The sequence below is a fragment of the Melopsittacus undulatus genome, chromosome 18 (assembly GCF_012275295.1).
Source record: "Melopsittacus undulatus isolate bMelUnd1 chromosome 18, bMelUnd1.mat.Z, whole genome shotgun sequence".
Lineage (NCBI taxonomy): Eukaryota > Metazoa > Chordata > Aves > Psittaciformes > Psittaculidae > Melopsittacus > Melopsittacus undulatus.
In genome coordinates, this window is record NC_047544.1 from 3,769,169 (window position 1) to 3,786,598 (window position 17,430).

Genomic DNA, 17,430 nt, shown 5'->3' on the forward strand with positions numbered 1-17,430 from the left:
ATTGCTATGACTGTGCAGCTCTTTGTGTTTCTATCCCAAATATGTTAAAAGCAATACATCTCCAGCCAGCCAGCCCAAACATGCCTGTAACCCTATGAAAACATAGCAGAGTTTAAGGCCTGGACATGTTCTGCCATTCCCCAGATAGCTGTTAATTTAACTAGACAGAATCCAATTCTTAGCACACAGAGCCAAAGCCCAACATCAGATCCAGGCAAGCTGCAATGCTGCAAACTAAGGCTAGAAAGTACACTAGAGATACTTCACTGCAGCTGCCATCTAGGAGAAGAAATCGGAAATGGGCACATAATATTGCTTCTGAAATGAAGCTAGCTATTAAAATAATTGCTAGGAACCCCAGAGATCTCTTCTACCTGTCAGTGCTCTTAGAGAGGCAGCTCTAATTGTCATTGCTTCTCACTCTGAAATAGAACAGTTGGCACATACAGTAAGCAAGTCTGTATAGTCTTCTGGTAGTGGTACAGCCTACTCATGCAAGAGGGTAAAAACAGGCCCTCTGCAAGAACTGAAGATGTCAGTTGTACTCCAGGCACACAGCTTTAAACCCAACTAATTCAGCAGCAACCTAAAAAGCCTTCAAGGACAAACAGATTTTATGTCACACTCACTGCAAAACTATTTGAGGGCTGCTACACTTCCAGACAGCACAGTCCCACAGGCTACAAGGCAAAAACTAAAAATCCAACTGCAGTATCCATCCTGCTTTGACTACATTCAGAACATTTGTTCCTACCTTATCAGTATTTACAAAAATAGCTGTATTTCTTAAAAGCTGCTTCCTGCAACCAGAGCCAACCAGATAACCCCAGGAAGAAGGAACGCTGTTCCTTCCCAGTGGCAGCACAACCATGCCAAACCCTGCCCCTGTCCCAGGCCAGTTTCCACAGCTCACTCAGACCTTGGCTGTTCCACTACACTGCTAGGCACAGGTAGGGATTGCTGCAGACCTCTGCCCACCTGAACCAGCCTGCAGAGCACCAGGGACATCTGTCAGTGCCTGCCTGACTCACTACCCTCTCACCAACACCTAACCAGTCTTTCTGAAGCTCAAATATTGCCAGCTGCAGGTTCTGCTTTATGTCACCTCCAACAAGCAAGAACATCTGTCTGTGAGCTCCATTCTGTACCCAGTTCAAAGCTGTAAGCAATCGTGTTTTATGCAGTGGCACTGGAAGTGAACACTTGTTACAATCATCCTCCAGGTCTTCAGGAGGACTTCTTACACAAAAGGGTAGAAAACAATCCAGTTCGGAGCCGATTCCCAATGTAGCTGACTTACCAAGCCTGCATCACACTCTTTACCTAGAAACAAGACAAAATACTTTCTTTATAACCTGCTTCCTTTGAGGTGAAAGCAAAACAGTCTCTTGAACAGACAGCCTCCAGGGCTTTACCAACTTCAATTACAGAGATCAACTACACACTAACAGTGTGAGATCTAAACTCATGTAAGTCACCACATACCCTACCTGAGGAAACTGCAGATCTCATGAAACCAGGAAACACACACCAAAACAAGGCAGTATTTTGTTTCAGTAACCAACAGTCCTATCAGAAAAGTGTTATGAAAGAGTTTAAAACAGAAAATGCCAGTTTCCATACTCTCTATTTTCTGGCAGCAGCTCAAAGTTCAGTCATGTTTACTTTCCCTAATGGAAAGCCACCACTCGCCCTCCCCCTAATGTCAAGACAGATCATACTCCAGGTCCTGCAAGCAGAAGTTTGGCTGAGTCAGCTGTGCTTAGCCAAGCTAACAAACAGGACAGGACATGAAGTGATTTAATGAAAGAGAAATTAATGGACTTTTTCCTTTTTTCATGGAAATGCTGTTTGCAGCAGGGACTTTTCTAGGAGTATCTTAAGGTTTCAGCTCAAGAGCCCTAGCATTTTATTTGTATTTCAAGACCCAAACAAAACACAGTCTTCATACATAACTAAGTACAAGGCAAAGATTCTACAAACACTTGCACAGAATTAGGATTTTAAATGTATGTACACACACAAATGTCTAAATAACATTTTTATAGAACTTCTTCATAAAATACAGAATTCAAAGTAAATCCTAATCTTTTCATATATATACAGGTACGCTTGAACACAGGACTCACCATCTCCCATCAGTCTCATGTGAATAGCTAACTTAGCTAAATCTCTATTTCTTGGTGCTGATTACAGAGGAAAGGAAGGTACCATGGAGTTCACCTGTCCAGTTCCTTTGCATTAAGCTGAAAAGACAAGCAATATCACTGAGCTGCTCTAAAGTAAGTATGAAAACAAATCACTTCTCTTACCACTCCTGTACAAGAATGAAAAGAAACTTGAAGACAGTCCTCAAAATGTGATTTATACCAGAATAATCTTCGTGTAAAGATAATGCTGTTTTACATAATATTATCTTGTATTTATTCTTTTATAAAACATTCCATTAAAACTAGAAGAGTTTTGAAGGACACAATGATTTCTCCCCCCACAACACCTACTAAATAAATGTGTTGAGAAACAAAGGGCCGCAGAGAAACAAATCCCAACAACCATGTTCCCCAAAGCAGTTTCAAAGTAGTAATAATGCAAAGCTTCACACCCAGGTCTCACAGTAACTCCCAGACATCTACACTCTCCAAAAGCAGGATTTCTAATTTTATCTTATGTCTCTGAATAAACAAAACAATTTTTCATAAAGTTCTGGACTTTTATATTAAAAACATGAAAAACAATCACCAGGTAATGAAAATGGGCAGTAACAATATCAGAGTGCTCACATTTTACACTTAGAACAACTCTCCACACGGTACTCCCATAAATGACCAGTGCTCTTGAACCAAAACTATGGAGACAGATTAACAGTTAGGGTTGAGCTCCCTTATTCTTTAGTCTGCAACAGAATTAGTAAACAGAAGAGAAACACAAGGCGTACAACAGAGCTGACTAGTTATGCACACAATCTCATAAATTCTACTTTACATTTCATATGCCGCTACATTACTTTGCTTTAGAAGTTTTCCTGGATAAGGTGCTGAGGACTCGGCACAGATGGACAATGCTGACAATGGAAATGTTTGTATGAAGTGCTTCAGGAAAAGAAGCACATCAGCCCGAGTCACTAAAAACCAACCCCAAGCAATTTTGCAAACAAATGAGTCCAGCCTATACACAGCAGCTTCAATGTTCATTTAACCCAGAACACAACAGTTCCACAAAGCATTACACAGAACAGGCCTGTAAAAACAAGAAAACAGAAGAAAGAGAGGCGCAGTATGAAGTAATTTCAAGACAACCAGTTTTGTGAGAGCTTTAATGGCACAAAATGTTTATAAGCTACAACTTATACATGTACTGTAAACTGTATATAATGTTACAAAGTGCTAACTAATTTATGAAGAATGCATAATCACTTTGGCTCAGTTAACTCCAATAGTTCAACAAACGTCAATTAAAAAAGTCAAATTTCTAACAATCTTCAGCTTGCACTTTTGAAACCAGTAAGTAAAGATGCATTTGCTGCAGTTACGCTTGCCTGCTGCGGTTTTCATGTGCGAGTTTATGCATTTGTTTTTCTTGATACTATTTACAAATATTCTAGGCCAGTTTTCACTGAATGTAAGAAAAATGAAGCTTACGTCTGTGTTTCCAAAACTGTAAACAGGTATAAAGCTTTTTAAACAACACTTGTCTTAACAAAACTTCAACTAGCAATAGTTGAAACCCCTTTTCAAATTATACAGCAATCTGCTTCTGTTCATTGTAAAACTAGAAGTTGTAGACTTTCAGCTGAAGCTTATAGTAGGGTATCAATAAATACTGCACTGTATCATAGCAAGTATTACAGTGATCATGTATCCATTCCTCACCTGTAGTTTTCACAAATTTGACTTCATGGCTCCTTCAAATAGCCTAAGTTGTGTTGATACTCTAGCCACAAGCTTGCAATAGTATTTACTAAATACTAAATTCTGAAGAATTATCTTTTAATTTAGAAAGGGGTAAAGTTTTCTCTTATTAAAAAGTAGTCCCTATTTGGTAAAAATCTATTTTTCTGTTACTCCAATTTCCATACAAAACAAGGTGCTATAATTAGAACTAAAAGTGTTTCAGCCTTTCTCCCATCCCCTTGGGTTTTAGGTCTGTGAAATTATGTACTCAATACTAAAACACCCTTCACCACTTCCCCCTTCCCTCCCCCACCTTTGGGTGAAACCCAATATCCACACTTGAAACCCATATGCAGTTGTAGGCAACTCAAGTGCCACTTAGAAGAAAAGCAGATGTCTTCAAGAGGATTTGTTGTTAGGCTGCCCCCCCTTTCACCCTGAAAGCATTCTGTAACAGCATTCAGAAGTAGAGAATAAAAATAAATAGTTTAGCAGTGGATTTATACTTCACTTTTTTTACTTTCTGAGAGCTAACTAAAACCCAAGTCTCAATGGGGATTTAACTTCTACGCATCAACTGTTTCAAGCCATCACTGCTAGTTCAAATCATCAACTTTCTATAGTCTGATGCAAGCAAATAATTCTATGTAGCTGTTCTCTCCAAACTGGCTGACTATGTTTTCTTATCATCTACAAGTCAGCCTATTAAAGTTTTTATTTAAATGAGATTTTTGCTAGTCTTACAATTAGCATTGGTTCCCTACTTAGTATTAAAGTCTATATCATATTTTTAATATATTTCATATATATATAAAAAAAGAGTATTCTATCCTTCAGAGTCATGCTACATGTTCTGAAATCCAATAAAATCTATTTAAGGACGTGACTGTCCCAACGCTTTGTAACAATTTGGTACTAAAGCTTCACATTTTGAAAAGAAGTGTCACTGAAGGAGGACAAGGCTTAATGTTCCCTAAGATAAAAGTTCAACAACATTAGTGAGAAGAGTCTATCTAACATGAGACACCACGAGTGACTTTCAGATTCCATGTATCCCCAAAGGAGATTGTACAGTAAACAATGAGAGAGAGGAATATTGAAAACTCCTTTGCAGAAGACATTTCAGAGTTTGACAACTTCTGAATCTTCACACTCTTGCAAGATTGTCCCCCTTAAAGATCAGTCAAATGCTTTGCTTTCAGAAACTGCTCTATCATCCTACTTGTAAATGGTTCCACAACAAACAGAATCATACCCTTTTACACAGAGTCTAACTACACCTACAGCTGTTGGGTTTTTCCTTAATTTAAAACTACTTTTAAAAGGAAAATTTTCACATTTCAGATTTTCCCTTAAGAAAACAGGTAAAGAAAAGCTTCTTCACATGCAAACAATGCAATTTCTCTAATATTTTCTAGGCATCAGACAGGTTTTCCTACAAGGAACGGGGAGCTGACTTCATAGAAAAGACAAGATTACAACAGTTACCTAATATTAAAATATGCTGATGGATTTAGTTATCCTACTTTAAAATTTATGCAGTCTTTGCCTCCTGCAAATCAAATGATGTTAGCCAATACATAGGGCCAAGTAAATTCCCCCAAAAGCTGATTTAAACTGTTTTTTATTGCCAGTGAGTTCTTAGTTTATTTCACAACCAGCTTGGGTTCCTTTTCCCAAAGAAAAATTCATTCTCACTCCAATCAATAATTTTCTTCCAAAGAACCTGTTAATTTTATCACCATTATACAGTCAACATTTATACCATGCACAACTGCAATTTAAGTCAGGTTGCACTAAGGAGGCAACAGCATCACTGATAAAATTAAACTTGCTGGTGGCATTTTGCATTGAGAGAAGCCCTTGCAACATATAGACAGTTGTAAACTCCGTTCAGCAACTCTGACGTGTCTTGCAGGCCAAGAGGCAGGGGAATGGGAGAAGAGAGGGAAAGAATGTAGATAGCGAAACACCTCAACAGAGTTCCAACACAATACTGAATTCCAGAGTTAGCAAAAACCTGGATATGTAAGGAAAGGGTGAAGTCAAGGTCATGCTTAAAATGGTCTCAAGTCAAATGTACTAAATGAGACAGTAACACCTTCACAGGTCACGTGGATTTCCAGGTTTTGCACTCCATCTTTCAATAAGTGCTGGCTGAAGGTGTGGTCAGTCGTTTTCCAATGTAGATGCTGAAATAAAAAGTATAAGGCATATCGTATTTCAGAGATATTCCCCGTTTTCCAAACAGTTTGCACGCACTCAGCTAGTGTGTCTTTCACTAAGTCTGATGAGATTTTTCCAAGGACATCATTTCTATAAAATTACCTGAAGAGTGAGATTTACAGATGAGCCTAGAAGCACTGATGCTATCAACATTCAGTAAAAGCGGGTTTCTTCCAGTCCCAAGCTCATTTGAAAACCCCAGTCCAAAAGTTTGTGTCGTGTCTGTGGAGTACCTGACACAGGGACTCCTGAGGAGCCGAGCAACCCTCCTGGATTATTACAATAAAACAAATAAAGTACTGCCTATAAAGGGAGGAGGTGAGCTTTACAACACTGAGCACTGAGGATCTACACAATAAACTACTGCTTACAAAGGGAGGGGTGAGCTTTAAAGCACTGAGGAGCTACGCAAACACTGACCTCTAACAAATGAATTAATTCGCTGTGGAAACACATAATTTTGCTATAGTACAAATATTTTACAATATATTCTCATATATTCTACCTTCCTAATTTATTTAAACGTTTACAGGAATTTAAAGAGACACTGAAACTAGACTCTGAAAAACAAATAAGAAGCTATACAAAAACATTTTGAGAACATGTCTTTGCCCCATGACAGAAGGACATAAAATGAATGAACATAACACAAGGATTAAGCAAACAGAGAGATTATGTTGGATTATGCAGGCAACGAAAGCAGTGCTGAGCAGAGTTGTAGCTGATCTTGCAGGACACATGCAGTATTTCGTGTACCTTTCTTTAAGTAGCCCAACCTTAACTTTGAGTAATATCACACAATTGCAGCATTATACATTGAAAATAACAGAGTATGTGCCATACACACGAGAACTTCAGCATTAGTATTTATACAATGTGGTTTTGCAATGGTTAGTAGAAGTTACAGCAGTGCTCCATTTACTCTGTCCTTTCTCTACATGATAACCTGAAGCATATATGAGTAGAACATGTGGATAATCAAAAGGCACGTTATAACTGCAAGGGTTATTTTCAAGTTCATGATAATCCATGCATTTTCAATACAAGAAAATTGATCTATTGTAGAAATAAAACATTTTAAGGGCTGAAATGTTTTAATTGCTGCAATGTTTTCCTGCATTCCAAAAAGTGTACTAAGTCTATCTTGAGCTAGGTGCAACAACAAATATTCTAGCTAAAGTCCTTTTCAGCAGGTACCTGGCATACAAGTGGCAAAGCAAAGCCAGATGCAAAAGTTCAAGTGAGAATTAGGTTAATACTTACCCTAGTCCCAAAGCCAAAACATGAGATATGAACAGAGATGGAATGAAAACCTTAAGAAATTCTGCAGAGAAAATGCCACCTTTTTTCATTGCTCCACTTTTTCTCATACTTAAAGACACTGAACGTTTGGGATGTCTGAAATGAAATTCCCTGAAAGAAGAGGGAAAGAAGGAGAAAAAATCCAGTAAGATTTTTGTTTCTTTATTTTTTTTGCACACAAAAGCACAGATCTCTGTAGGAACAGTTTTTTAAGTACAAATAGCTAAAGATCCCTTACGTGGAGTAAGGAACCAAAGAGAACAGTAGGAGGGATTGTGGAGAGACCACTTACACAGACAGTATAGAGACAAGGGGAGCAGTAACTGAAGAGAGAGAGGTAGGTCCGAGGGAGAGAATTTCAGGATGTGATTGGTTAGCAAGAGCCTCATTTTTTGTTCCAAATAGAGACAGAAGTCTGCCCGATTTAGACAGCATCCTCTATTTTAATAAAAATGCTTTGCACTCAAGGATCTCAATGTTTCCCCTTCCACGGATGAACATTACATATTTTACATAGAAAGAAAAAAAGGTACAAGAATTTAGGAGACTTGCTTAACACTATTCCATTCAATAAGCCAAACTAAATGCCATGAATCCCAACTCCAAGTCCCCAGCTCTTCCAGTAATTATAATTTTATCAAGAAACCCTCACAAAAAGTTTACTCAGTTTGCTGTGGATTGATATTACTTTTAATAAAAATATAATTGTGTTGCTATTAAGATTTCCACACTTCATTGTTTTGACTTTGTAAAGCCTCCCCAAAGAGAAATCTTTTTCCAATATGATCCTATTTGAAGAGTCAGAGTAATTCCATGCAACTTATGATTGTTCTCTCTTTCATATAAAAATATTCATTCAAATAGTGCTTAACTTACTTAGGAGGAATGTTTTCAGGCCTACTTGACCAGTCTGACACCCAGTCAGCACTTTTCTTCAAAACTTCCAATTCTTTCTCTCCTTCTACTGCTTCTTCTTCAGACTGAAAATATATACAGGACAAGCCTTGTAACATTCAGTTAGCTCCTCCTTATGGTGTTAAACTGAGAGCAACAACAACAGTGCTAAAATGATAAGCACCAAATGGTGGCACCTGATAAACGAGCAAGTGTTGGGCTACTGATTATTTAGAAAAGATTTTATTATGCTAACAGGAGAATCTGCACAAGTCAGTATACCACAAACGTTACTCCTATATGCAGGACTTCCAAATCATTGCAAGATACTTGGGTTTTAACAAAAATTTGAAATAAATAAATAAAATTATTCTTTAAATCTTAATGTAATAAACCAGCATTATGTAAAAAGTATGCATGTTTTCACAAATGGCAAAAACTTGCAGTTGATGGCATTTGATTTAAAGCATACAGAGTGTGGCTAAAGCACAGAAAGCCAAATAAAAGGATTTAGAAATAGTATTTTAACTTTAAATGTGTTATTAGCTGTTTAAAAATTTATATTACTTGCAACTAGCAGCTTCTACTGGCTGCATCCCAGATGGAGCAGGGAAAGGCAAGCATTCACAACACAACTACTAGTTGTCTTGATCCAAAGATTTAATGTTACATTATTAAAGTGTTACCACATAGGTAAAAATAAAATAGACAAGAAAACGCCACTGACTTTGGTACAAACTCCTCCTTTGCATTAAAACAATTTCCTGATCTACCCCTAGTAAAATATACTGCTTAACATTAAAGCAAAAACCATACCAAACCCAGAAGTCATCAAATACAACAGTCACAAAAGACCATCAACTTCACTCAAATCCTTGCGGCTCTACAGAGCAGAGCTGAAATAGTCCTACTGTTCAGCCAGGTCTTTGACAAAATTAAATGCAAGGTTTCATTCTTCCAGGAATGCTTTTTACTTATACTGCTGAGGACAGCAAATTCTATTAAATGATAAAACTAAGAGTTCAGCATTAGTCTCCTCTCAGTTTGTATTATGGCAATTACTCACTATCATGTGAGCTGACTATCTGTAGAGCAATAAACTGAACCCTTTAAAATCCTGTGCAGAAATATAAACATTTCAAAGAAAACAGGTTTGACACATGCAGTGCAAACAGTGCTAGAAAATAATATGACTGCTACTAAGCAGGGCAATTCTCAGCTTTAGGGATGGAGCCTCATTTTTCCCCTCACTTCAAACCTATTAATCTCTACAAGTCAATACAAAATGTAAGCCTAAATAAAGTTTACTAACCCTGTCCTGTGGCTAAAAATAATCATTCTGAAGTGTGTTTTAATGTAACTCCTTAAAAGATAACTTAAAGTAACATAAGCCAAGTTTAGCATCTCAGAATGAAAAACAAATTTGCTATCAAACTGTTCAATGATTTTTTGACACATAAGATATATAACATTTTAAGACTTTTGACACAACAGCGGATTTATACAAACACATGATCTGTATACAATATCCACAACTGAAAACATTTTTAATTCATGTATTTTAAAGGTTAATAAAGAAATACCTGAGAACTACTGTCTTTACTTGTGTGCATTTCCACATCAAAAGTTATCTGTCCATCTTCTTGAGGTGAAGGGCTAAAGAGAAATTGATTTTGTTATGTCATTTTGTCATAATATGCTGTCACCTAAAGAATTGTTAGTATTAACAGCATCTCATCTGAATCATTTCCACATGCACTTTTGCACACTATTCCTGTAAGGTACAGACTACCCTTCAGATCAAATGTATCAGTACTATAAAGTCTTCCAAACCCTATGATCTTTCATTTTCTCCCCCCATTTATAAACCTACCTTTCTCAACCAGCTTCACCAACCTCCCACTAAAGCAAAGAGCATTGACCAAAAACTGCCACACAAAACCTTCAGATCCCTTATTTCTCTTAGGTAACATTGCTAGCATTGTGAATTATACCTCTTTTTGTACAACTCCAAGCAGAAATATCACACATGAAAAAAACTTTTAATGCTTGGCAAGAATACACATTCCTTGTTAGCCTCACTTTGAGTATTAAACATTCAGTAATCTACTTGAGAAATTAATCAACTATCGCACCTCAAGTGACCAAACCCCAGAGAACTCAAGTAATGAACAATATAAAATGCAGCATGATGCACCAATGAAAGGTGTCTCATTAAAATGATAAAGGCACCTTTTTAACCTGAATTAAGCTTTCACAAAAAAGGTGTATTTTAGATATATGCAAAAGAGAACCCAAACCACCACATTTCAGAGCAATTTACTCTGAACAGAATACAAAGTATTTCTTGAATGTTACTTCAACTGTCACAAGGGAAAAAGAATTACCCAAAAGTTAACAAATGGAAACATAAGTTTAAAAAAGAAATCTGCCTCATTCACTTAAAACGTGGGTAATAATTGAAAATCCTCTGCTAGTAAAAGAAGCTATACAACCATCATCTAGCCAACGTTCCTGAGTGAACTGGAAAGCAGTCTACTGGCGACAGCTCTGACAGCTTGTTTCTTAGCAACATAGATGCAGCAAATTTTGTTTTCTATAAATGTAACCATTCTATTTTAAATACTCCTATGGATTATTTTCAAACAGTGTACTACATTCAGTCATTAAATCGGGCCTAACCAATTTTATATAGCGTTTATATCTACCAACTACTTACGTAGGCTACCCAGTAGACATTACAGTTAAACTACATTCACCCAGCAAAACCAAGGCAGGCACAAGCAGGACAGCTGAAATTCTATCTAAAAATTGCTCAAGGATTTCCAAACTGCCCCAAAACTTCCTAGAAAAAGGTATAATGAACACAGAAGAGTCATAATGCTCACATATGCCTTGAAGAATTATACTGTTAGGTAAAAAATATTTTGCCTTCACAGGACAAAAAGCAGAACACTGAAATCAAAAGAGTACAAATTCTGAGGATCTCTTTTTCTGTTAAACCCAGTGATACATTTTAGTACATTTGACTAAACATAAAGCCAGTAAAATTAGGTATTTTTTACACCACATGTGATTTATGACAACGTGAAATTTAACTGTCATGTTGAGGTGACTTTCCAGCTCCTGGATTCCTCAGCTTTCTGTGTAGCAACGACCAACTTTCCGAATCAGATGTCTTACTTAATAACCAGTTATCACAAGCCAGCAAGTACTCCAAATCCTGGAGCATAACAAACTTAAACCCGAGAAAAAGCTGTATGTCCCCGTTAACATCTACAGGATAAAATCCTGCTATAAACTGCAGGCAGGACAGCAAACATCTCTTTACCTGTCACAGTGGGAACTACCTCTCGAACTGCTCTGTCCTGATTCATGCTGGGCGTCCAGGAGAATTTTTTCCATGTCTCCATTATGAATGGAGGATGATGAAGGGACATGTTCCAGACCTCCGTTTTTCCCATTGCCATTATCGTTGCTATTGCCATTGCCGTTCATCTGTAACTCCACCCAGGAACCTGTTGGGCCAGCCAGACACCATTTCAATTAAAAACCCATCTCAAGTTTATCAATTAGACACAGAAACAAACATGGTGAATTCTGATAACATACACTGCTACTGGGGAGAAAACTCATAAACATGTACTGCAGGCAAGAGCAACATGTTTCTTCTTCTTTCATCAACAAAAACACCCCTAAAAAGTTGTATTTTGTTGCTACTTACCTCCAAAACTAGCCAAATATGCCCACTCTCTCCTCAAATATTAATACTTCAATAGGCCATGTTTCTCTTTGCAGTTTGAGGCTTCAATTAGCTATGTATTAGCTATGACACTAGTCACCCACTTCCCTGCTCTACATTCCTTTTTGAAAGGACATTTTCAAGTGCTAGTCCCCAACTCTACAACTCCCCATCTGCCATTTCATATTCTCCTTCTTCCTTCCACTTCCAAAGGCTCCAGATCAAACCCTGATTTTCATACACATCAGGCAGGCTGCCGTTCTCAACCCTCACTCAACTTTGTCAGCCCTCTACCAAACACCTCCCACCTCTCCTATCCCACCACAGCTCAAACCATCAGATGCCTGAAGCAGGCATTATGTTTCCTTATAGAACTGAAGTACCATACTAATGTACATCTCATTACAGCTGGATTAAAAGATTTCACTGCTAAGAAGCCAAAATGAAGAACTGAGTAGTATGAGAAATGCAGAGCTCTCACATGCAATAACAGTTAATAATTTCAATGCCATTACTTCAGCCTCTTCCTACCTCCCTTCTTTTAATTTCCTCAGGGACAGCTCTACAGCCTACAAGTTGAGATTTACTGGCATGTCCCCCCCCACCCTTTCTTTTTTTTTTAGTTATGGCCATGGGATTTCCATGTGTGCACTGAGATTTGACAAAGAGCAAGAGTGTATCCTGAATGATAAAGATGGCTGCCAAGAAGTTCATATACTCTGTGGTTAGGTTGAAGATTTTGATTTTTGGGTTCTAAATGTCTTTGCTTGCATTTTATGTGCACATTAACTAAATGCAAACCAGCATTTACTGGTATGTTCAGTAGTGACATGCTGCAATTGGAAACAAAGAGGTTTCAAAAACATTAATTTGTAAACATGTTATTTAATATCATGAGGTAAAGATAGAACAGACTTCTACTGCTCTATCTGTTCCAAACACTTAAATGCCCTTCATATCCAACTACAATTTCCAATATTCTCATCAAGACATGTATCAAGAATCATTTGGCCATACAGTTTACTAGCCATGACTACAGAAGGAAAGATCTCCAGCTTCTCAAAAGCATACTGTTTTCAATGCAACATGATTTTCCACTATCAGTCAAATGTATTGTCATCACAAGTCCTGTGTAATTTAATTTATGCCTCATGAAGCTTTCAGGTTTTTTGTGTTGGGTTGACTGGTTTATTTTCTGGTGTTCTGACATCTTCACCAGAGAGGTAAAAAAATCTAACAAATAAAAGAAAGCCTAAAGACACAAAAACAAACGTTGAAACTACTTTATAAACATTATTTGCACAGGTTCTAAATTGTGACAGTAATTTCTTGACTTCTGACATGTACTTTAGAGTGCCTGCACTTTTTTTTTTATAGCAAAGTTTTGGGTCTGGGAACACAGAGACACAAAAAGGGATGTATGTCACAACAAGTTCACCTACTTTCAACTTGATTTTGTGAAGCTGAAACAGAGTTAGTACCAATTATTAAGTACACCATTATACTGATGACCATGCAAGCATCATACTCTTAAAGAGTACAGGTGGTTTACAAGTCTGGTTTCCCCAAGCTATATTCACAAACAAGGTATTTAGGGTGTGCACAGAGCTCTTGTGCACAATCACACGATGCAAACTCTGAACTACACAACTTCTCAGATAACGAAGTGTTAACCAGGAGAAGGCAGCCTTTGCTCAGACCAGTCAGCACGAGTCACAGACTGTCTTATTTCAGATTTATGATAAGCGCCAGTGCCTAATTTCTAAATAAAATAAATAAAAATCTTTATTAATGTTTACCTGGTCTGACAAAATTTAACATTTATCTAAAACATGTGGTGGTCATACTAGGAAGAACACTCAAACTGTGAGCAAAGAGTCTCAGCAAGTTGAGCAGCAGTTTACATGGCAAGAGGCACGTTCTCCATCTGACCTCACTTTTAATGAGGCAAAATACATCCAATGAAGTGTAATCTGACATCAAGCTAAAACATGCTACATACTCCCACAGGCAGTCACAACCGGTTTGGAAGAAGGAGCCAGAGAGCCCATGCAGTTTCAAAGACTGATTAGAAGAAGTCTCTGCTTCTTTGAAAAGATGCACAGGAATATAAGATGCACAGGAATACATGTGAGAATAAACTGCCCAAGTAATAGACAGTGGTTTTTGCCCCAAGCTTTTTCTAGAACTAAGGAAGTTACATTAACCACCCACATGAGAAATCTTGATTATATTAAATATAATTATATTTCTACTTGACAGTAAAATGGGAAATATAGTAGAATTAAGAGTGGGAAAATTTAGAGATGTGGTGGCATTTTCCTCCCTTCACAAATGACATCACACACACTTTGGAAGAACAAACAAACCAACCCCGCAACTGTTTATATGAATGGTATTTTTCTCCAAAATTGTTTCAATTTTGGCCATCCTCCAAGGCTAATTATTTCACTATGAACTGATACACAATGACTTTAATTACATGTTTTTCCATAACTGATGGACTGTTTAAACAACAGTAGCTAAACGGGGGGGGGGGGGGGGGGGGAGATGAGGGGTTGGGGGATGGAGGCAGGGTGGAAGAAGAACAGTCTCATTTTGTTTATTCACTCTGTCATTTCACTTGGGTGGTTGAGGTGAAGATATCAAGGCCAACACAAATTCTATATATACATTATATATATATATATATATATATACATATACATATTTCAAACTAGTTTGAACCAGGTAAACTAGTAGCTCACACAAAGTCTAAGCCTTGGTCATCTTGAATAAACTAAGAAATATCACTTTGACAATGAAGTACACCATTAAAAATAATAAAATAGAAAGAACAGAAAGCTATTTGGACTCCTATAATAGTAATTGTTAAACACATTTTCCATGACAGAGTTAGATGTGTTCCTGCCTAAGGTGGGATTTCTTCTTTTTGTCAATATGTAACAGAGCTTTGTAATAATTAAAATACAGGAAGCATCTAGAATTCCCAAAGCAAACAAGCCTTCTTTTTTTAAGGACCCAACCAAGCACAGGTTCAGTTACCAGTTTTATTCCCAGGCCTCCTGACCTTTGATTCAAGTACTTTGAATCGTTGAAAGAAAGGCCCCAAACACACACAAATACCATACAGAACCAAATGACTGTCTAAGCTCATTAGCTTGAAAAAAGTTCACTGAAAAGTTTATGTAATGGCAGAAAATATACCTGTAACACCAAAGCACTGTGCAGCAGCTAAGCATCTGAAAGAAGCACTAAGCCTATGTGGAGCTGGTAGGTTGCATTTGTTTTGTTCTCAGAGCGTAGACTATCAAGTATTTCCTCTCATACTTTGCACTCATCACCCTCAGTAATCACATTGATTTAGCTAAGCCTCTACGTGCCAATCCAGCAATAAGACCTATGTGAGCAGATCCAGCACAGGCTTACAGTGCGCTCATCTCTTGTTGCTCCTGTCTTACAGCAGACCAATACATCTCACCGAGTAAGTTAACAAAAAGGAAATACTAAAACACAGAAGCATCAAAGCTCAGGATTTCTAAAGTATTGAGTTAGACACTGGGCATGTCGCAACTTTAAGTGTAATCGATATTTAAGTACACTAACAGCCCTGAATAATTTGCTAAAATACCTATTTGACTCAGGCTAACATTGTTGTACGCTGCTGTCCTTATCACAAGGTGTAGGGTTACCATAACACAAAAGCAGTGTTACGAAATCGGCACACTTCATTCTTCTTCAATTCAATTCCCATTGAGTTACTGGAGATCAACCAGCCAATATATTTCGTGGTCAGTTAAACTACACTGTAAACCACGAAGGTAACAGTTAATCATTAATGCAATTTATTCACCTCTCCGACTGCAGTATCCTTAATAATTACAAGCAAATGAAAGGACACACTGAAGTAGCTGTTTAAAACGAGAGAAAAGCATCTGCCAAGTAAGTACGAGAGCCTACATAAAAACCAGCCCTACCAGTGTTATCCTAGGAACAAAAGGATGCAGCAGAGCAGCTGACATAGATGCCGGATATAGAGGAAAATAGCTCACGTCAGTGGTATTGACTCAGCCACTGAATAAACTCATTCCCACAGTCACGCTCCTCCCCCTACCCTGCTGTATCCCCATCTTAGCTGTTAACACCAGCCACCGAATAAACTCAGTTTAACCACGAAACAAACCTGCTCCTGCTCTCCTCAGCTCGCACCGAGCCACAGCGCTAGCTCCTTCCTAAGGCTGCGCTGCCGTGGCCATTTCACCTCAGCCACACCGGCTGCCGCCTCAGTCACCACCGCTCCTGTGAGGAGCGGCACAGCCACGGTCCTCACCTCATCTGTGGCCGCAGCCCCCTCTATGGAGCCCCCTCCACTGTCCCAGGCCCGCAGGCAGCCGCTCCCGCTGCCTCAGCGCTCGGAGCTCCGCAGACACACCGCTCCCAGCCCCGCTCTCCGCCGGGACACCTCAGGCAGTGCCGCCCGCCCAGGGCCCCCTCAGGCAGTGCAGCCCGCCTTTTCCTCACAGCCCCCCGGCGGGCACAGCCGAACCAGTTACACCCGTCCCGCCGCCGCCGATTGGCCCCGGCGGCTCTCGAGCCCCGTCCTCCGCCAATCGCAGCCCCGGAAAGAAAGCAAGGGGATGAAGGGGTCGCGGCCCGAGCGCTGCCCCTCACGGCCCCCCCCACCCCTCCCCTCAGGCGAGCGGCGGCAGCACTCACTGTTGAGGCCCGGCTCGGTGTGCGTGCCCTCAGCGGGCGGGTTGTTGTTGTTGTGCTGCGGTGGTTCCTGAGGGCTGGACATGGCGGCGCAGGACCGGCGGCAGCGGCGGCTGAGGTGGCGGAGGAGCCTCTGGGGCCGGGACAACAACAACAACACCGGACTCCGCTCCAGGCCCGGCCACCCCCCCTCCCTCCCCTCCCTGCCTCTCCCGCACTGCGCACGCGCGGAGCGCACCGCTCCCGCCTTCCGGCCTCTGCGCACGCGCCGCCCACCATGGCGCTCGCCGTACTTGCGCACGTCCCGCCGCCGCCGCCGCGCATGCGCCGGGCAGGCCGTGAGGGGGATGGCGGGAGCGCTCCGGGAGCCGTGAGGTACCGGGTGTCACCGCTTCACAAACCCGAGGTCCCCGGAGCATGGCGGCTGCAGGCGCCGGCCCTCCCCACACAGAGCTCCATAGAGCGGTCAGACAGCGCTGTCCTCTCAGGAGAGACCGACGCATTGCCTCACCTCAGCTGTAAGCTGAGCCCCAGGGCTCCAGTCCTTTCCCAGAGCGTGGCTCCTGTTCCATTTCCAGAGAGGGCGAGATACGTTCTCACACCCCGCACTGTCAAACCTATATTGCAGTACCCATCGAGCCTCCAGCTCAGACATGCTTCCAC

At 39.9% G+C, this 17,430-nt stretch overlaps 1 protein-coding gene across 1 annotated transcript; it reads right to left on the bottom strand.

Annotated features, from left to right (window-relative positions):
• Positions 1 to 3,296: 3,296 nt before the first annotated feature.
• BNIP3L (BCL2 interacting protein 3 like) lies at positions 3,297 to 16,956 on the bottom strand. The gene is made up of 6 exons (XM_034070463.1): positions 16,771 to 16,956; positions 11,644 to 11,830; positions 9,896 to 9,968; positions 8,295 to 8,398; positions 7,380 to 7,529; positions 3,297 to 6,082 (listed from the first exon to the last, which is right to left on the bottom strand). The coding sequence occupies exons 1-6, from the start codon at positions 16,850 to 16,852 to the stop codon at positions 6,034 to 6,036; spliced, it is 645 nt and encodes a 214-aa protein (XP_033926354.1). The 5' UTR covers positions 16,853 to 16,956; the 3' UTR covers positions 3,297 to 6,033.
• Positions 16,957 to 17,430: the final 474 nt, after the last annotated feature.